Source organism: Nilaparvata lugens, chromosome 9 (genome assembly GCF_014356525.2).
Source record: "Nilaparvata lugens isolate BPH chromosome 9, ASM1435652v1, whole genome shotgun sequence".
Taxonomy (NCBI): Eukaryota; Metazoa; Arthropoda; class Insecta; order Hemiptera; family Delphacidae; genus Nilaparvata; species Nilaparvata lugens.
The window spans coordinates 21,500,454-21,522,977 of record NC_052512.1 but is presented as its reverse complement, the minus strand read 5'-3'; the positions used below and the strand labels follow the sequence as shown (position 1 = coordinate 21,522,977).

The 22,524-nt window shown below is 35.0% G+C and overlaps 1 protein-coding gene across 2 annotated transcripts in view; it reads right to left on the bottom strand.

Moving 5' to 3' along the window:
- LOC111052006 overlaps positions 1–22,524 on the bottom strand; it is a 469,556-nt gene that overhangs the window by 208,094 nt on the left and 238,938 nt on the right. For both annotated transcript variants that reach the window (XM_039435624.1, XM_039435625.1), the window contains exons 17-20: positions 21,854–21,962; positions 20,335–20,478; positions 17,769–17,889; positions 8,283–8,493 (exon numbers count right to left, since the gene is read on the bottom strand). In XM_039435624.1, coding sequence (XP_039291558.1) covers positions 8,283–8,493; positions 17,769–17,889; positions 20,335–20,478; positions 21,854–21,962 — 585 coding nt within the window. The remainder of the gene's footprint in view (positions 1–8,282; positions 8,494–17,768; positions 17,890–20,334; positions 20,479–21,853; positions 21,963–22,524) is intronic.

Genomic DNA, 22,524 nt, shown 5'->3' with positions numbered 1-22,524 from the left:
TATTTTATAGTTTTTAGGGACATGGGGGTTATGAACGAGCTTATGGGAGTGATGGAGGGGGATGAGAAAATAGGGAGAGTAGGTGTAAAGGGAAAGAGAATAATTAAGGATAATAATTTATAAGTATAAGCTACTTAAGTTAAAAGGATTGAAAAGGGGATAAGTAGGGCCTATAGAGGTATTAAAAGGATTAGAGTGTGGTGGGAGTGGAGGGGTGATGAAGAGGGGCGAGCAGATGGGGAGGATAGGCATAAAGGGAAGGAGAATAGTTATTAAGGATACTAATTTCAAAGTATACTAAGGAGAAAGGAGTGAAAAAGGGATGAATATGGCCTATAATAGAATGATGAGGATAAGAGAGGGGTGGGAGAGGGGGCAGTGATGAGGGGGTGAGGAGTAAATTGAAATGGTAGGAGTAAAGGGAAGGAGTATAATATAAGGGATAATGATTATCAAGTAGACCTTAAAAGAAAAGAGGATAAATGGGGCCAGTAGAGGTATGAAGAGGATAAAAGAGTGGTGGGGAATTGTGGTGGGGGGAAGAGTGAAGAGGAAGGGGGAATTTTTTCATCAATTTTTTGATTGTTGACACATTAAAGTTTGTTTTGATGTATAATTTATCTCTTAAGTATGTGAAATAAACAAGAAATAATGCTATCAAACTTTGAAACACGTTTTCCTCAAAACTACCATTTCAGTTATGAAAACTTCAAACTGCCATAACTTTTTCAAATTTACAGATGAAAATTTGAATTTTGCATTGAATTGTCAGGAATTCATAGCTTAAAAATACAAAAATATTATCTCAAAATGTTCAAAGTGCAACTTTGGGTCCCTTTTCACTTCCCGCATCACTGTAGAATAAATTAAGATTCTTAATTCATTCATCCATAAGATAGCTTATGATATCGTCAGTGGGTATGCATGCGTTAGTTTTAATATGAATTTGATAGAAGCTAAGCAACATAACCTTTCCGAAAATCAGGTTGCAGAAATGATAACTACAAAAATGGGCCTAGCCCAGAATAAAGGCTTTGTATTGTCTCCAAAAACATAAAATCTTGTGGAAGGATAACACTTGATATATGAGGGAGAAATTTGAAGTACAGTGAACTTTAATGGTTTTCTTGCCAACACATGCTACTTCAAGATGATAAATAAGACTATACATTTTTTCATGCGTCTATGATTGAATGTAACAGTCTCATGTAGGAGTTATATGAAGGTGAACACTCTTTTCTATAGAATTTGGGAAGGGGAAACATTCACCCACAGGGGGGCGTAGCACATGCGTCATTTCTCTGGGGAAACATTCACCAAGAGGGGGCGTAGCACGCGCGTCACTTCACTCCAAACAGTCGAGCTGACAAGTTCACATAATGTCTCACTATTTTGATTGGAGAAGTTTCAATGAGTTCTCTGTAGAAGCAAATCCACTTGCCGATTGGAGTTATGAATTTTATCCTTTTGATTGGTTTGTAGTAATGAAGGTAACATTTGCCGATAATGGCGAAATTCACCTTAAAATTATCGATATTGATAGTGAAGGTGACTTTAAACACACTATTAAGTTACCAAAAGAATATTCAGTGGTTTTGAATGAGGATAACATCAGAAGTTTTAATTCTCGTTCATGGGAATTGAATGTGAGTGGGATTCGCATATTCTTAAGACAGTTTCATGGTAACTATAGACGTTGAGTATTAAGATACCCCGCCCGAGTGAAATAGGTCTGAGAATATGTAAGTATTTTTAGATATGCTAGCTCATTCCAATTATACTTACATATTGTCAGAGAAAACACTTTAACAATAACGACTGGGATGTTTGTACAGCAAAAGAGCTCAATTTTTTACACATGCATAATATTGATAAACAGTTTGATTGAACTCTTGACTGTCAGTTGGAAACCAAGCATGATATGGATATTATAGAACTTAGATTATTGTAGAGATAAGGATTCACTTTAATCTAACAGTATAGCAATAGATTATCAAGCAATAGATGTAGAGAGAGAGAGAGAGAGAAAGAGAGAGAGAGAGAGAGAGTGAGAGAGAGAAAGATAGGGAATTTCTCAATTCACTTTAATCTGACAGTATAGCATTAGATGTAGAGAGAGAGAGAGAGAGAATTTTTCCCTCAAAGGGAAATTATTTTTTCCCTCACTCGATATCCACCCCCCTCATCTATACTTGGGAAGGGGAAGGAAAAATCTATATGAGAGAGAGATATCTCTCTTTCCTTCTTCATCCCCCTCGTCCTCACTGGGAGAAGGGGAGAGTGAGAGAGAGGGCAATTAGATTAGATTGGATTAGATTAGATCAGATTAGATTAGATTAGATTAGAGAGAGAGGGAGAGGGAGAGGGAGAGAGAGTAAGAGAGAGAGAGAGAGTGCATGAGAGAGGAGTGGGAGGGGGAAATCTATTTTTGGAACACCCCCCACCATGTGGTGGGAGGGGGGAGGGCGGGGGGAGCTGAGATGGGAGAGGGTGGAGAGGGGGGAGGTGGGATGGATGAGGGGCGAGAAGGGAGGGGGGAGGGGGACTTCGAGCAAAAAAGCCTGTCTAAAGTATCAAATCCCCTCTACTTTTGTTATTTTGGTTATCAATTGCATGGGTTATTGCATGCAATCAATAGTTCATTTATTTATTTATTCACGATGGAGACAATGGGTTTCCCCAAATATGTCTCCTTAATAATAAAAGTTATACAGATACAAATGGAAAAATAAAATAATGATAGAAATAAAACGTACTTATGCAATAATAAATAGTACAAACAACAAAAATTCCACTCAATTCAAAAATGAAAACTACAAAGATTTCAAATACTCATGAAAAAAGTGAAATGAAAACAAATTGAGAATTCAAAACTCCAAAACTTATGAAAAAAACAAAGAATATTATAACAAATAATGAACAGAAATTTTATCAATGGAATGAATAACATTTATAACTGAACGACGGGGAGATATCAGTATACACCACCGTCAAAGTTAGACACATCCATCCTAGCACTGAAAATCAGTCTTGTTTTGGCGGTGGCTGCTTTTGTTGTTCTTGTGCTGAAAAAGAAGTGTCTTGTTTTGGCGGGGTGAGTCTGTGACTAATCTCTCTACCTGGGAAACAGTCTCTGGTTGTTGCTATCACCTCTTGTCATTGATGTGTAGTGTACTTGGATGATGTAATACAGATGGCATTGTGACAGTGTGTGTGGGACTTAGACTAAGGATGATAATGTGTGTGTTCAGGTAGCATCCCGTTTTGAGAAGTTAAAATGTAAAATAAACAGATTATGTCTTTACTGGTGACTTTTATTTATTATTATTATTAATTATAGCAAATTAATAATAATACACATCATGGCGCAGTCTGTATTTTATCCCTTGAATAAACAACAGTTTGTGTGTTTTCAAGTTTCCAGTCTGAGTTTTCGGAAATCAACAGTCGTTTAGGGTTATATGAGTGGTTTTCGTCTGTGGTAACGATTTTATGTTTCGGAGATCTTAAAGATTGTTACAATGGCTAATTTTGTGGTGCCGAAGCCATTGGTCCTGGAAGGAAATCTGGCAGAGAACTGGAAACGATTCCACCAGTCCTTCAATATTTATATGGTGGCGACAGGTTGTGGTGAACATGCAAGTGAACGGTAAGTGGCGATTCTGCTTAATATTATTGGTGAGGAAGCTGTAGAAGTGCACGGAACTTTCACATACGAAAAAGAAGAGGATCAAAAAAATATAAAAAAAGTTTAGGAAAAATTTCAATTGTACTGTAATTCCAAGAAAAACATTCTTCATGAAAGATTAATTTTTTACACACGACAGCAGTTAGAAGGTGAACCATTTGATGCATTTGTCACGGACGTTAAAAAACAAAATTGTTCTGTTTGCAAACGATAAAGACACTGAAGACAGATTGGTCAAGCAAGGTGGGGTGTCCCATTTTTTATGGGAAGGTTTTAATACAAGTTTCAAGACGAGAATTTCAAGAGATAATGAATTGTGGAAATTGCCCATCAATTTATATCAAACCGTTTCAAAGAATATTCACATTCTAGTGTTGAAGTTTTTGGATATCTGCAATACAGAAATATTGCTCGCCTAGAACAGGGTAGATTATTCATCACTCATATTCTTATTATTATCGTTCCCTAGCAACCTATGTTGAGCATTCATAGAGTTGCTGCTGAGAGAGATTTTTGTGATAGATATTGTGATGTTATATTTGGCGTCGCATATGCCCTGCTGTCAAATTATTTTTTGAAAAGGAGCATTAAGTTGTTTTCCTATTAATATTATGCTGTAGGCCTTTATTAATCCATAGAACTTCATAGATATCTCCGTATGGGTGAATGATTCAGAATCAAAATTCAAATTTGTAAAATTAATAATACCAACGTCAGAGCAAACTGCCATCAGAATTTGTACTGTTAATATATTACGCGTATGTTATTGAAGGATAATAGTAAGGCAGACATGTTACTTTCATTTCCTAAAAAAGGTGAGTAAAATATTCTGTTGTTCGATGATCTTGACCTGTAGAAAGGTTTGAAGTGTGAGTATTAAAAATTTGGAGCGATCGATCAACTCTTTCCAAAGTTATTGCAGTATATTCAAACAAACAAACCCACAGACTGGCAACAACTTTGAACTTGGGTGAAAAGTGAGAACTTGCTAACACTCGTTCAATGAATATTATTGATAGCACAACAATATTACAAGCAAGAGTTGATAGTAATGGATATAATTGACACAAAAAAAATTACAAATTTAGGCATTCGAAAGTCAAATTCAATATAGGTAGAAGATAATATCTCTGAAGCATTGTATGAAATAATAGACTAACAAAACCCTGATTGAAAAGAAAGGAGAGAAGTATGAGAAATATTACTAATCACAATGAATATAAAATGCAATTTGAATGTCCATAATATAATAACATAGTGAACTATAAAGTATTATATAAACAATGAATTTCCTTGGATGATTTTTTAATTGAATTAATTTTTGAATTTAATAATTGGAATGAAGATTAAACGCCATTTGAATTTTCGATTCTCTGAGAAGGATGTAAAATAGCACGCAACAGGGTAAGAGAGAGAGAGTGTGTGTGTGTGAGAGAGAGTTATGCAGGAGTGATAGAGAGAGGGTTGAGGGTGAGGGAGTGATAGTTGGGAAGTGAGAGGAAGCAATATAACTAAATGAGGTTGAGATAAGAGACAATGTCACGCAGGAGTATTGTCTTATGAATGGTCACACACACTTCTCCAGTCACACTGAGTTATAAATAGAATATTTCCAAGAAGGTACAGTCTGTGCCAAAATTCAAACCAGTTCACTTCCTCGCTATTCTTTCCGCAAAACTGGCATAGACGACTGATGTGTATTATCAATAATTTGTTATTAATAATAATAATAATAATAAATAGAAGTCACCAGTAGAAACATAATCTTTTTATTTTACATTTCAACTTCTCAAAACGGGATGCTACCTGAACACACACATTATCATTCTCAGTCTAAGTCCCACACACACTGTCAAAACGCCATCTGTATTACATCATCCAAGTACACTACACATCATCTCCTTATCAATACAGTAAAAAGAAAAATAATAAATCGGAATATTAAAAATAAAACAAAATATTTCAACATGAAAATCACTGAAATTGAATTTACAAATCTATTTTCTTTGGAGGATTTACAACTCTCCCAGATCTAGTACAATATGATTGTTGTAAATCCTCCTTATGTAACTCATTATACTTAGAACCCATTTCACCCTCTGTTCTTTCGACAAAAACATTTTCTCTAGCCCTTTCCTCATCATTACAGCTATCATATCACTTCTCAGTTGCAAACATTGGTCGAGCATCCCCTGGATACTCCATAGTTTTTTGTGAACTTAAATTGGGTGAATTATTCGATTTTCTCAAATGAGCCATATTCCTCCTCAACATTCTATTCTTCTCATCTCTAATCCAGAACGACCTTGGTGTATCATGTCTGTCTACTACCTTGGCCCTCTTCCATATTTTTACATCATTATCCCAAAAATCACATCATCTCCCACTTGAAAATCACTCCTAGTCCTAGCCCTTGAATCATGATAACTTTTGATTTTCTTATTTCGATCTGTGACCCTTTGTCGGAAATCATTGTGGGGCTTACTCTTCAAAACATTAAAATTGAAAACAGGAAGTTTGGTCCTTATTAATCTGCCCATCAACAACTTACTAGGTGCATAAGATGAACCTAGAACAGGTGTTGCCCTGTACTCCATAAGCATAACATGTATCTCTGCATCACACTCAAGAGATTTCTTGAGCATTCTTTTACAGATGTAAAACTCTTTACATTACACTCCCTTTTCTGCCAGACCATTACTTCTGGGATATCTGGGACTACTTGTAACGATATTTAGACCCCAAGCAACAGCAAATTTCTGAAACTCAAATGAGTTGAAAGGAACATTATCTGCTATCAGCTTTTCTGGAACCCCATACATTGAAAAAATACGTTTTAAAACCTTAATAATGGGCCCCGACTCTTTTGTATTGAGTTTTACTAGCTCTATCCAACGGGAATAATAATCCACAACCACTAGGTATGAAACTTTACCAAACTCAAAGATGTCACAAGCAATTTTCTGAAAAGGATATTCAGACATTTCTTGAACAATCATGGGATCTCTGATATTTTTAACCCTGAATTTGTCACATACTCTGCAGTTGAGGATGTATTCTTTTATATCTTTGTACATACCCTTCCAATAAAACAAAACTTCTGCCCTAGCCTTTGTTTTATTCACACCAATGTGTGAGTCATCATGCAATTTCTGTAGTATGAGACGGATTAAATTTTTTGGTACAATAATTCTCTCATCAAAAAATAACAAACCATCAAATACGGGAATTTTATGTCTTACTCAATTGTTCAATTCTGTTTAATTGTTCAATTAATATTTAACAATTGTTGAATTGTTTTTTAATTCTCTTGTATTGATTGTTTAAACATTTAAACATTTAAACATTTGAACATTTAAACATTTGAACATTTAAACATTAGAACATTAAAACATTAAAACATTTAAACATTTAAACATTTAAACATTTAAACATTTGAACATTTAAACATTTATCACATATTTATCACATATTTATCACAAATATCTTATTACAACATGAAAATGACATAATATATGTCCGAAACATGTGATAAAATATTTCTAAAAGGGGTACCGAGATTTTTATTTTTATTTATATTCATATTACAAAATTGGACTGGGTATTTATTTAATTACCAATATTAACCATCTGTTTCGGAGAGGTAGTATCTCTAGATTATAGTTCTATATTAACATATGATATGTTCATTTCACATGCCAGGTGTTCGCCGAATGCCGCATGTCTGGAGCCGGCTGAAACAATTAGCACGAGTTTTCGCTGCTTGCAGAATAGACAAACATCCATCCACACTACTAGCGATTCGGCGAGTCGCTGCTCGGTGTTTGCCGAATGATGCATGTCTGGAGCCGGCTTAAGGCCCCATATGCTAACACTACGATTAACGCTAAACCACGTTTACTTGTAGATATGGTTGCATATCATACTGTGTTTCATACGGGCTTTAACCAACAGCTGACATTTTGCTGTTTAAACCGATTATCTGCTTAAGGGCTCAAGTTCTAGTGATAAAACATGATAATCAAGGCTTATCAACCCAGGATGAGTCCACCCATGTACTATATTCTTTATCATTACTTTATCAACAAAAGTAGCAGAAGTAAAATAAAAGTAGCAAAATCTTATAGTACTCTAACACTTATTACTGCACCTGAACTGCACTCTGTACAAAATTACTTCAGACTTGGAGGAATTTGCGGCATAGGGAAATGGATGGACATCAGTCAATTACTGTGATAGATAGAGTCATGGGTGGTAGCGCAGTTGCCAATTTGTCGATTAGTCAGTCAATTCAGTGCTTGCAGAGAGGAAACTTCCAAGTTCAACATAAGCGCTTGAATACTCACTGGAAATTAGAGAACACTGGCCAGTTCACAACGGTAGCATTGCCGCCGTTGTATCACTTCCGCTGTATGTCTTCTCTGCTGCGCATGTCCATTCCAAGTAAGAAGTAATTTTGTACAGAGTATAATCGTCCCGGAGCGGACGGTTTATCTAGGTTATACTGTAGGTGCCTCCCCTAGAGGATGGACCATTGTGACTATTATACTTCAACTATCAATCTACTGAACTGATTAATTCACTTTCAACTCACATTCTGCTAACTTCACCATTGATTGTAGTTCAATATCAAAGTAGCGAACTTCCATAACTGATAAATATGATCCATCTTTGTTGTGCATCCAAGATATGGTCACTCCATCCTGATAAAGCAATTCTTTTATGGTAGTAATTTTTTGTGTTGGTATCATAGCGTAGCTCACAACTCTAAAGAAAAGAAACTTCTTTTCATTCGTGATTCCAATCTGTAAATATGAAAACAAATCATGATATAGTGAGGTCCACGTTATAATGGCAGTGAAGAAAGATAGGATTACAACGTTGCTGATCCTCTGTCTTGTCAATGCCTTCTATAGATGGTAGCTGATACAGGTTTATCATAAACTGTTAACTAATATTAACTGTTCATTCTCATTTAAAATATTTTTTTCAACAATAAATTATATTTTTCAATAAATCAATAATGAATTTTCATATTTGAAATGGAATATTTTGTTAATTGATTATTAATCCTACATTGTTAAAAGTCGATCTGGCAACAGAGCAGAGCGAGAAAGAGATAGCGTTATCTGCTTTGTTGAATGATGGACAAGGATAGCAATACTATTGCTAATCAAACACTGCCATTATAACGTGGACCTCACTATAGAAAGTGGACTCGCTTATAAATTTAATCGTCTAGCACCTTATCAAGGAAATCTGGATATTGGAGACCAACAAAGGCTAGACCTACATGGATACTTATCATGTGAACACGGTTGCCAAGGTGACTGTTTTGGCAACGAACTGTTAAAAAGATAACAAGTTAGAGTTTTATGAAGGGGTTTTATGAGATACGTTCAAAGATGATGTTCTATTTATTTTTATCTTGTTCAATATTGTGAACTTTTAATGAATAAAGTGTTAATTGCAAAAGCACATTTACAACAATATTGAACCCAGTAAGTCAGCTGATCAACAGAATCAAAAGTATATTTTTCCAAGGAGTGGATACAAACACTTTAAAATTACTCTCATTCAGAAACCTGTACAATTATATAATACTGCTGGAATACCATTTTGAAAATGCTTATCGACGTGCCAATGAAAACAGATACAACATCAGACAAACACAATATAGTACACCAGAATACTTCACTGAAATAGGGAAAGCTGTACCAGAATACTTTGTACCATGCATTCTCAATAGTCTACCGAATCATCTACAGCATCTAGACACTTACAGACAAGTAAAAAAAAAAATCACTACTCCACAGTTAAGTAGATAAAAATATCATTCTCACATTATTACCACGAAATAAACGCATCTACGAGTTTGTATTTCCTAAAACAGTTTCCTCTGTAAATTCAAATCTTGCAAAAATATCTCTGAGTATGTACAATGACCCAAAATATATAAGCTAAAATTAGCTTCATGGGGCAGCCACGAAATTATAATAGGAAAATCTTAATAGATTTTTATTTCATGTATGATAGATATAAGATGATAGATATATGTATAATGATTACTTCAATTTGTGAAACCTATCATAATTATATGTAATGTGAGAAAAATTTAAATAATAAAAAAATTTTATTGGTGATGGTTTCTTGATCCACTCCAAGCTGCTTTGTAGCCTATAAACACTTTGTATTAACCTCACAATACTGGAAGTAAGAAGAAATGGACATGAATCCTGAGTTGCTATCGGATCGATAAGATAATCCGTGCCGTCTGCCTGTCCTTCCCAATAATGTCGACTTGAAGTAGAAACGTGTTCAATGGTATTTTCAAATTAAAGTGTGGTTATATTGATAGTTACGGAGAAGATCTTAGCATAGATTGTAAATTGGGAGCTGGTTTGTCTGGTTTGTGGCTTTGAGACGTACGGTGTTAAATAAATAATTAGAAACTTTTCATATTTTCAACTCGCTGAAAATATACTTGATTACTTGCCGAAAAGTTCAATTATTATTTCTCTGTTTGATTTCGTATTCTCGGACAATGGTGTGTGTGAAATGTAGTCAGCCTACAAACCCTCAAGAGACAGTGAAGTGTATCGTGTGTAGTTGCGAGTTTCATCCAGCATAATGCTGTCGAGTGCGCACTGCGGCTAAGCTGAACGCCATGAATGCTAGCGGTGTAGCATGGGGATGCGAAAATTGCCCTGCTGAGACCAATGACGGTGATGACGCAAGTATTATCGGTATATTAAAATCTATCCAAAAACAAATAGATGATAATAAGAAGGAGACAGCAGAAGATTTCACTAACCTTCAAGCAACCTTGTCCTCAATTAATAATTCTACATTGGCTGGTCTTCAACTAAAAATAGCCACTGTTGAACAAGATAATAAGAGCTTGGAAACGAGTAATCAAAAACTGGAACAGGCAAATGCACATTTAACTAATCAACTGAAAGACCTAGAGTGGAAGACCATGGAGCTTGAACGTTATACAAGGAGATGGAATATAGAAATTCGCGGAATTCAAACAACTGTCGGTGAAAATGTCTGCCTGGTAGTGAATGCAGTCGCGAAAGCACTCGATCTAAAACATCACAAACATGAAGATATATCCATTTCCCATCGTCTGCCTGGACCTCGGAACAGCAAATGGCCGCCTGCAATATTGGTTAAATTCGTTCGCCGTGAGACAAGACTGGAGTGGCTAGCGGCCGCCAGGGTGAGGCGAATCATGGCGACGGACGTGCTGCCTACATTTGGGGCGACCCCTGTCTTGGTTAACGAGCACCTCATCAAGTACGACAAAGATCTACTGAGCCGAGCAAAGAGTAGCGTCAGGACGGGAGAACTGTCGCATGCCTGGGTCAGGGAGGGAAACATCTTTGTGAGGAAGACGGCAGACTCGAGAGCGCGCAGAATTTTCTACTGGCCGACAGACGAGACACCGGTGACCGATGCACCTCCGCACCCGCACCGCGCCACGCCGGCAGCGAGCCTGATACCCGCGACCACCACTAAACAGCCAGAGCCACCGCTACATTGAACATCAAGTTTGTTGCCTTGGTGATAAGGTAACTCAGTCTCTTGATGAACTCACGATAATGGAAAAACCGAATTTATTTTGCAAATTGTCCTTTTTTATAAATCTTTTCCTCGTTATAAAATCGATGATGTAAGTGATGGTTTCAACTTATAAATAAATGGAACACTCGCCTTTTTTGAAAGATTTTTCTCTTTATCTATATGAATATGATAATGTTTGATATACATATATTACATTTGTAAATTTAATATTTGAAAATGAATCTTTCTTTATCAAACATAAATCCATTATTACTGTCACTATAGTACTATGCTTCATTACTATGGAACGTACATTTATCAATAGGTTCAGTTATGAAATTCTTCAGCTTTGCATGAAATACAAAGATAAGAACTCATTTTCCTTCGAATATTCTTTAATTTGTTTGAAGAAAAAACTAATCTCGCTCAGAATGGATAGAAAAATCAGAAATTCTATTAGTATAGTTCTTGTACACCTACATTTAGATTTCATGTTTCTGATACATACCAGGAAGAAATATTCTACTACAATTTTCAAATCCACATAATTTTATTGTGTATTAAAACAAAGAGAGAATTTGACTTCAAGCTCCTGAAAAGATCAAGATTATTTCAAAACTACATTTATATGCGAATATTTATATGCTGTTTCATTTCTCCCTTTGAATGAGCATGATAATCTGTTAGAGTGGTGTAGAATAGAATCTTCATGCCATTCATATTGATAATCTCTATTAATGATCGCTATCTCTATCCCATCACTGCTTATCACTGTCAACTGAGAGAATAAATAACTTTCCTTTCTCATATTCCTTAATGGTCTACTTTAAAATACTATGGTATTGTTGTGTATCTCTGATTAAGTAAGTTATAGGAGCGTTTATTTAAAGATGAAATGCTAACTTAGTGAATTTTTGTCAATAAGGTGCATGATCTGTATCAGCTTCAGCTGATTTCATAAAGTAGACTATGTATAATCAATATTCTAAGGCAAAGTAGTACAGAAATGCATTAGCATTTTTTCTCTTATATGAAGATGCATCTTCCGATTAACCTAATTTTTTTTGGTTTTTTCCTTTTTGTCTTATTTTTCGTTCTCTCTCACAACATAAATATCCTCTCATTATCACTATTATCTTTATCTTTCCTTGCAGCCTGAGGCTATATCCATGAAATCTTGAGTGGACCAATATTATCTCTCCATATAATCTTCGATTTGAATATCCTTACTCTGTATTTTTCTTTTTTCCCAGTTGCTAGTTGCTTTACTTAATTTCTCGTCCTGGTATTCTACATATCTGCCTGTAGTTCAGGTGTGCGGTTGTTGTTTCTCTTATCTTCTGGTTATTATTTCTTGTTTTTTTTCTTTTTTTCGTTTATTTCTACTCTCTCCCTTATCTCTACTGGACAGGTTGGCTTGGTCAATCTAAATTAGTGCACTGGCTGAAGAAGCATTGCAAAACTTGAATGTTCTTAGAAGTATTGAATGCATAGAATGGGATAGTATATCTGATGTTAGGGATTCATTTGTGGATAGTTTGAGAATATTGCACACTGTAAGCAGGATATGGACGGCGGAAGAAGCCTCCACCAAATGTGTAAGGGTGGGAAAATGAAAAAAAAACACAAGAAAAGATCGTACAGGTTTTTGATATTTAAAACAAAACAATAAATTATTTATTACAAAATTAGAATTATAATTAGAAATTACGAAATAATAATATTCAGATGAATATTTCAGGGGCTACTCGCTTTGCTGCTAATGAGGATTCAATGTTTGTGGTTATGAAAAATTTAAGAACAATGACTCAGTAGTCACCTACCTTTTTGAAATAAGTTCCCACTTTGGCATCCACTGGTATTTCGCGGCGTTAATTATTAATTAAAAAATCAAAATAACTGATCTAATGAAATGAGTTCAGATCCCGTCCTATTCAATAATACAATTCTCTTTAAACTGCCCGAACTGCGACAGGAAAACTGTATTATAAAACAAGAGCAAAATCTATCCCCTTCACCAGAACAGCCGGACTTTACTCACAGTCCTCTCGAACGAGCTCACACACCTCTCACCAAAAAAAAAATTTTGGGTATTACATATAACTCAGTCAATGCCAAACATGAAAGCCATCTCAAGTACATATTTTTATCTGTCGCACAAGCGGAACGTTTGTTATTAAAAACAAAAGAGAAGCTACATTAATTTTGACAACAAATGAAATAAACAATCTTTCTGTCGATGACAAAGATTGTTCAAAGACAAAAACACCGTTCATTAAACTTTTCTAAATCAAAACTCTAAAATCCTGATCAATATGAGATAAATATATTATTCATATATATATGTCCCATATGACCAGGTGACAACACGAATATCAGAAGTTATCGGAAGAATTTTGATGAGTTTTTGGTCGTGTTGGAGGATTGTAGAGTCAAGTTTGATATTATTGTCCTGACAGAGACTTGGTTCGGCGATGATGGTTGTCTAACTCATCTGCAGGGCTACACTCCTTTCAGCAGCACGTCCAGAAGGAACCAAAACGACGGTGTGATCTGCTATGTAAATAATAATTTTAACGTATCTTCCATTGAAGTCCGGTTACATGGCGCCACTGGTCTGAATCTCCTTCTTAGTAAAGGAAATGTCAGGTTCTGTGTCTTGGCATTGTATTGCAGCCCATCTACCGACGCGGATATGCGAGTATTTATTGATGAATTGCAAGTTTTTGCAATAATCGATCCAAAGACCATATTAACTGGATTGTGGGGGATCTAAACTGTTGTATTTTGGAGGAGAACAGAACGTTTCTAGGAGAACAGTATATGAACACTTTGTACGGTGCAGGTTATGTGTCTTGCATTGACAAACCTACACGTGTCACTTCTAATTCCAGTAGTTGTATAGATCACTTTTTTGTTGACTCAAGGAGTGTTGATGGTTTTCGGGCGGGTGTGATTAAGACCAATTTTTCTGATCACTATATGACCATGGTTGAGTGGGGAAGGGTGGCTCAACATTTCTCCAGTTATTCTCAAAGGGACCCTATAAAAAGAGTTGTTAATATCCAACTAATGAATTTAATCAGGGAGCATGACTGGAATGCGGTCACTAGAATTGAACCTGTTTGTGAATCTGCTCATATCTTTGTTAGCCAAATGAAGGAATTGATTGAGGCATCATCTATAACATCTAGCTACAGACACAGAAACGTAAAGATCAAGCCTTGGATCAGTCAGGGACTTATAAACTCTATCAGACATAGAGACAAATTGAGTAAAAAGAGTTAAGCTGCAGCCTTTCAATTTAGCACTTCTTAATGAGTTCAAAAGATACCGGAATTATTTATCCACAACTATCAAGTTAGCCAAAGAAACCTACTACAAAAATAAAATTTTACAATCTCATGGTAAGCCAAAGTTGCTGTGGCAACATATTAATGAATTATCTGGTTCTAAACCTTGCAGAGGAAACCTAAAGGTTGATTCATTTCTTAGCAATAATAATAATAATATTTTTTTTTATTCAATTTTTCTCACATTACATAATAATTATGATAGTTTACAATGTTCATGATAGATCATAAAATAATAACATCTTATATTTTATCACAAAATTATGTCGTGAGAATCTATTTAGATCTTCATAATATAATAATAACAATAATAATTATAACTGTACGAACTGAAATAATTAATTTAGATCTCCTATTATTATTAAGATTTTGTGGCTACTCCATGAAGCTAATTTTAGCTTATATTGGGGTGTTGTTTTAATACATAATTTATCAGACTTGCAAGAGGTTCATAAACATAATATAACTCCTTCTTCTTCTTGTATCTATTAATAAATATTTTTTGTGATGTTTACATTAATAAGGATCCAGAGAACTTCAAGAACTGGCGTTGTAAGTTCCAAGGAATTTCAGAAGGGTAAATTGGTGAATACCTGTATTCATGACGAGCGTTTTAAAAATCAACTAGAAAAGTCATAGTTGGTCTCATTATCCTTGATTGAATATATGGTTACTGGTAATCAGTCACCAACTATCTTTTTGATTTCCTTATTGGTATTCTTCCAGAACTTCACGGAAGCAGCGGTAAGAATTATTAATCACCAATCATTGAACCCCGCGGTGATTAATTATATTTGGAATATTCATGCATCTACTACTGAGCTAGAGCTGCGGTCTGAACCCAGCATATTTGCGAGCCGGACGGCCTTAACTTTTTGCAAATTTATTCACAAAATAGGGATTTTAGCAACCGCTCTTATAAATATCAAAAACACCGCACCACATATGAATGGTTGGCAATTTACAACTTTACACAATGTCGCCCAACATGGATGGCAAGAATTCACACCATTACAACTATTACATGGATATCTGTTTTTAAGCTGTTTATACAACAGATTAACTGATTGAAATTTGCATAAAGGCTGCGGATATTGGTCGAGAAGATATTTAAGAATTCAATACTTTTTCCGTTTATTGAAGGAACATGATTGATATACTCATCGATTTCAGGAGTGATGTTATCAATTTCCAGCAAAGTGAGAATTTCATCAATATCAGCCATGATCAAGTCTGTTATCAAGCATGCATAATCTATCCCTGTTCCACTTTTCAAGATCAGTCACATTTGTTGTTCTTAATTTATCAATGAGTTTGTCTATTGCATCTTTTTCTACACTCGTAGTTAAATATCTGAAAGTATTGGTGTGGCGTGAAAGAGCAACTATTGCATGTTGGATACTGTTATAAATGTCTCTGTTCCGGTAATCTACTCTAATTAATACTACGTTTTTAGATGTTAGTCCTTGCGCTTCGTGAATATAGTATGAAGTTTCCATCCTTTCCAAGTATTTTCTCCTCAATTTAGTGCTTCAGCTACTCTTTGTTTCTCCTCCTGTGTGAAGGTCAAAAAAGGGTCTCCGAGAATATAAAATGATGTTCACCTGATCTGTGTGTCGGAAGTATGGATGAGATTTTACTATTTAGCGTAGCGATGATGTTATAGTGGTGGGGGGGGGGAAAGTGCATAGCGGGCATCTGCGCGTTTTTGAAAGGTATGCATACGGCTCACACAAGCAGTCACACATTTCATGCCATTTCGTTTCCAAGCAGCTTCTCTCAATGTTAGGTAACTGTTGTGAGTCACCAACTACAATTATTTCTTGTGCTTTACTCAATTCGAATTCAGCTATGTAACCAATGTAACCAGCATGCATTAATAATACTTCATTAATGAAAACTCTTCCATACGTTTTTTCACCTGAGCTATTCATAATGTAAGCTCCCACAGTTCTATAATCTAAGTTTATGCTCCTTTCATCATCGATATCATGCATCCTAACCACTTCTTCACGAATAGATTTTATGCCAGCTTGTGTTTGACTAAGGACAAGGTCTCTTCCAGGATTATGCTTAGAAACTATGAAGTAGGATTTCCCACAACCAGGTACTCCGTCATACCATTTAATATTGGGTAACTTACAATCCTTGAAGTTTAATTTATTTATATTCGCTAATAATTTGCCATCAAGCATGAGTATTTTATCTTTGGTCACCAGGACGTATCTTTCCATAGTTTCAAATCTTGATTGGTGGGGCTGGAATTTTACGTACTTCCCTCCCTCTTCCAAGCAAAAACCTGTTGTGTAAACTAAGTTTGTTCTGAAAAGAAATCGCTTTATTGTATTATCGTAAATATTCATACTCCCTTTCAAAACATTCATAATTTCTCCGTTCAAGCTTGCAATGTTGGATTGTGTTATTGTTGAGAGAAGTTGTTTGTATATCTTCGCATTTTCTGTATCAGTCTTTTGAATAATGTGACGAAGTTCTATCATAGAGTTTAAGTAAACTTTGAGTTTTGTATAGCCCGGGAAAAATCCAAATGGGGTTTCAGGTGGACATTTTGAACTATCAGAAGCATCAGGGATGTTGAGGAATTTAAGTTCACAATAGCCACGGTACGCGATACAAATCTAAGACTATCCGCCTCCAGCACATTACTCAATAGACTAGTGGCAGTCATCTCAAGAAAATCAATTGAAAATTAATAATCGATAATTTATTCAAAATAGAAATTTAATTGATCTATTTGATTTGAAAATTTGAATAATTTTATGTAAAACTCAATTTCTAAATAATTCTTCAACCAATCAATTTATGAATGAAAAAATATTATTTGAAATAATGAATAATTAATAATATTCAAAATGTTTAATTCAATGAGTTCTTATTTTCTATTTATTTGAAAATCATAAAAAATACAGGAAGAACAAACTCGCATTCAAAATACACGCCAACAATGTCAACAGCTGATTGGGATGGCTGCAAGATGCAAAGTATTAAGAGTACGCAAAGTAATACTTCGCACACTAGAGCGGAAAAGTGATTCTTTGTGTTCTGTAATCAGTGCAGGAATGGTCACTTTTCAAGGACTCTGTAGGAAAAAGTTTTTTATTGCTATCATTAGTGTTATTAGAGTGCTGTGAAGATCATACCCTGAGACAAGTCCAAACTTCTTGACCTAACATTTCCAAGTATGATCCATCTGTATCGCTTTTTCCGTTTACCATTATCGGTATCTTGTAATTCCTTGGCAGGGTCCCACCCGGACTACAACTGTTGTACAAACAGACCCATCAGCAAGAGCATCAAATAATGGTTGTATTTGAATCAAATAAATCGTCATTTACAAAATGAAATACATCGTTAGTTACAATATTTAAATAATGTGAATATTTCCCCACCAAGGCTCAGTCTAAGGGCCGGTTCTCGAGCTCGGGAATTAGCTAAGTTTTAGACTTTAAACAGCTGCAGTCAGAATATTGGCTTTCCGAAATGGGGCATAGTCACAGTCATTTTGTTCCTATTCCAATCATTCATAGTTAAGAAACTATATTGTATCTATCAATGTATAAATTAATAAATAAATACATGAATATGAATCATGAACTATTAAATAATTAGAAATCTTGCTACTCCAGATGAATACCAGTGACATTGAATTTCGGCCTCAGTGGTCATAGGCGGATTGAATTAGCTATGATCATGACTGAGATACATAATATACATAATGTATATTATACATCGATGCACAACTTCCTGTCAAATTGCACAAAATGTAGGACATACATACATGAATATATAAACTGATAGTACTTCAATGGTATGAATGAATAAATACACTTATTGCTTTAAAAAAAAAAACGACTAGCAGTCAGATATTTTACAATAAATGAATTAATCACTCACTGGACAGTTCCGCCATCTTCTTGGTTGCACTCATAGACAAGTAGAAGGATAGGATGGCAATTTTTGGTGTGCTGTTGGTGTCTATTGGATTAGGGTCTGTTGGTGTCTATTGGGTTTGTTGTGGCTAAGAAGGTAATCAAAGAGGATGTGGAATTTGAAGTTGGTTTGTTCATTTAATATACATTGTCTATTGCTTTTAAATTGGGTGTATATTTCAAATTGTTCTATTGTGTCCAATTCTGGTCCTTTGTTTTTTATGTGTATGATTTGTAGATCAGTATTTATGTTTGTGTGTTTGTGATTTTCTTGAATTAGGTGGTCGGCGAATGCAGATTCTGTTTTTGTTTTTAGTCCCTGAATATGTTCCTTGTATCTTTGATTGAAAGAACGGCTTGTCTGTCTGATATAGAGTTTATCACATTCAGAGCATTTTAGCTTGTATACTCCTGGGGAGTTTGAGTTTTTTGTTGTCTTGAATTTTTTCTCTTTCATTGATTTGATTGTAAATTTTATTTTTTAATCTAAATGCTACTTTATACCCAGATTTTCGAAACATACTTCCTATTCTGTTTCGAAAATCTGGGTATAAAGAAGCATTTAGATTAAAAAATAAAATTTACAAGCAAATCAATGAAAGAGAAAAAATTCAAGACAACAAAAAACTCAAACTCCCAGGAGTATACAAGCTAAAATGCTCTGAATGTGATAAACTCTATATCAGACAGACAAGCCGTTCTTTCAATCAAAGATACAAGGAACATATTCAGGGACTAAAAACAAAAACAGAATCTGCATTCGCCGACCACCTAATTCAAGAAAATCACAAACACACAAACATAAATACTGATCTACAAATCATACACATAAAAAACAAAGGACCAGAATTGGACACAATAGAACAATTTGAAATATACACCCAATTTAAAAGCAATAGACAATGTATATTAAATGAACAAACCAACTTCAAATTCCACATCCTCTTTGATTACCTTCTTAGCCACAACAAACCCAATAGACACCAACAGACCCTAATCCAATAGACACCAACAGCACACTAAAAATTGCCATCCTATCCTTCTACTTGTCTATGAGTACAACCAAGAAGATGGCGGAACTGTCCAGTGAGTGATTAATTCATATATTTCGAAATATCTGACTGCAAGTCGTTTTTTCTAAAAGCAAAAAGTGATTCAATAATAAGCAGTTCGTGATGGAAAACAACATTGAAGAATAAATACATATATACGAACATGGGCGGTCATAAATGACCACCCATCATCTATAGCCTTATCCTCCATAACGAATTCACTTCCATACAGTTTAAATCTATCCATTCGTAGTTCATTAGAAGACTTTTGTCATTATAAATTGCAATGGTAGTAATTATGGTATGCTTCTGAACCTTCAACAAGCTTTCTTCTTGAAAACTGTCCTCAATCCAATCTCTTAGGGCCGATTCCCGAGCTCGGGATTCAGTCAAGCTCTAGATTCTAAACAACTGGAGTCAGAAAATTGGCTTCCCGAAAAAGGGCATAGTCGTAGTTCATATGATTATCTTTGTTTTTTCTTTTCCATAATTGGAAACGCTTTTCCTTGACATAATGAAAAATTCCCAAATAATTCAAAATAGCTGAAACTTTACACTATTTTCTCTTTATTTTATTTTGTTTTCAATTGAATTTGTTCTAAATGTTGAATTTAGAATAAAAAAAAGTTTGAATAGGCTTCTTGGCTTGCAAGTTTCGGCTTTATTACTTTGCACAATTGGAGTTACTTACGTTTGCATTAACAAGAAAGGAGAAAAATATTCACCTTGTATACTCAGTTCCTGTGATTGGAGTTAAAGCTTTTGACAATGATGCGCCAATCTCTAGTATAACTCCCCTCGTACTCAACTTAGTCTGGTATGCTTTTCTGTATGTATAGCTCAATCCTTTGACCCTTGCTACCTTGTCGCTAAATACATTGATTCCGGAACAAGAATGGAACAAGAAAACAATTTATTACTCCTCTTTCACTTGAGAGGTGATTCGTGATGGACATCGATATTGGATGAAAACGTTTTATTTTCTTAAAATTTCAAGATTTCTTACACTTGAAAATGATGTGAGCATCGAAGCTAGTTAAATGAAAAAAATATGAGAATAATATTGTCAAATACTACAGATTGTCGGTTTTGATTTGATTCAACCACAGAAAACTGTGGTATTGAAAATCTTCTTAGTTTTTTCATCAAATATGAATAATTATCAACTTCTCAATTACACAAGAAGTCGAAGGTAGTTGATTTAATTTGTGATTTTTATTCGTTTCTCATATTAAGAATCTCTGAAAAGCTACTGAAATGCTATTCTACAAATAAGAAAACATTTCAACAATATTGTAAAAATCAGGCACTGATCCACTGGAACAGATTTGAGATACAGGTTTCGTTAGGTACACTAATAGACTAATAGAGAATAGTATGGAGAAATGCGTGATAGTGTGAATGAAAAAATTATTGGCTCTAATTGATTGGTGCAGAGTTATTGAAAAAGATTCAAGTGATTGACGATGCTCATAGTTTTTTTGTGAAGTTTTTGACACACACACACACACATACACACACACACACACACACACACACACACACACACACACACACACCACACACACACACACACACACACACACACACACCACACAACACACACACACACACACACACCACACACACACACACACACACACACACACACCACACACACACACACACACACACACACACACACACACAAACCAATACCCAAAAACCACTTTTTTGGAGTCAAGGGACCTGTTTTATCATGACTCTCTAATGCTTCAAATGTACAAGTAGTTTAGAGTGAAAGTGGTGAGTTTCCAGAATTTTCAAAAAACATTGAGTAATACCTGTTTTTTGAAAATCTGTAGCTCAAAAACAAGAAATCATTGAATCCCGAGTGACTCAATTCATTGAGTATTTAATTTTGTAGAGAATGCTTTCCTTCAAAAAACACGGAGGTTTTCGAAATAGAATAGAGAATTTGAAATAGTCATAGAATTTGGGGTTATAGTAGTTCTTAGGGGTGAAGCCGCTCTCTGGTGTGTCAGCAAATTTCAGATTCGAAATAAGTGCCAAAAAATACGTCAAATAAAGCCGACGAGAAAAATTCTTTCGGGGCTGTTTCCTGAAAAATGACTGGAATATTATTGTTATTCTAAACAATGGATTGCTCACGGACTGCTCTCCCCCAAAATCACTCATTGGACGTAACTTACATGATTATGATTTTGAAATGGGGCCCCTTACACAATGGTGGGATGAGCTTACCCTTCCAAAATGTCTGAATAGCGATTCTTTGTGATGACAACAGTGCCGCTCCTTGCCATGCCCACTCCTTTTTTCTCTTTTAATTGTTCCGGGAACAGCAAATACTGTCCTGCAGATTGAAAATATTTCATGATTATAAATATACTGTTTTCTAAAGTTCAATGCATTCATGAAAAAAAAGATGATGATGGTGAAGAAGAAGACGAGGAAGTAATAGGACAATGAAGAGGATGAGAAGCAGTAGCGGCTCGTGATCTTCTAGCTTGGGGGTTCAACCTCATGATCTATTGGAGAGAAAGGTCAATAGGATATAGAGTATTGCGCATAATCAAGTGTAAACGTGATCAATAATAATTACACCCCAAAGGTTGAGCTTATTTTCTACAAATATAAATTTTTTATCCTGTTCATATTTTTCTTGTTTGATTTTTACTTCGGGAGTTGGTCACCATTATGTTTTATTTTACACATACCCTCAATATTAATTTTGTTTGTATTTAACAAATACTGAACCTTATTCATATTTCTTCATCAAAATGCTGTTACGGTAACACAATAATATATATTCACACTCTCACTAAAAGAAAATGGACACACTAGAAATACTCACGAATACACAAAACACACTAGAAATTACTATATTCTTCTACACGCAAAACAAATTTATATAA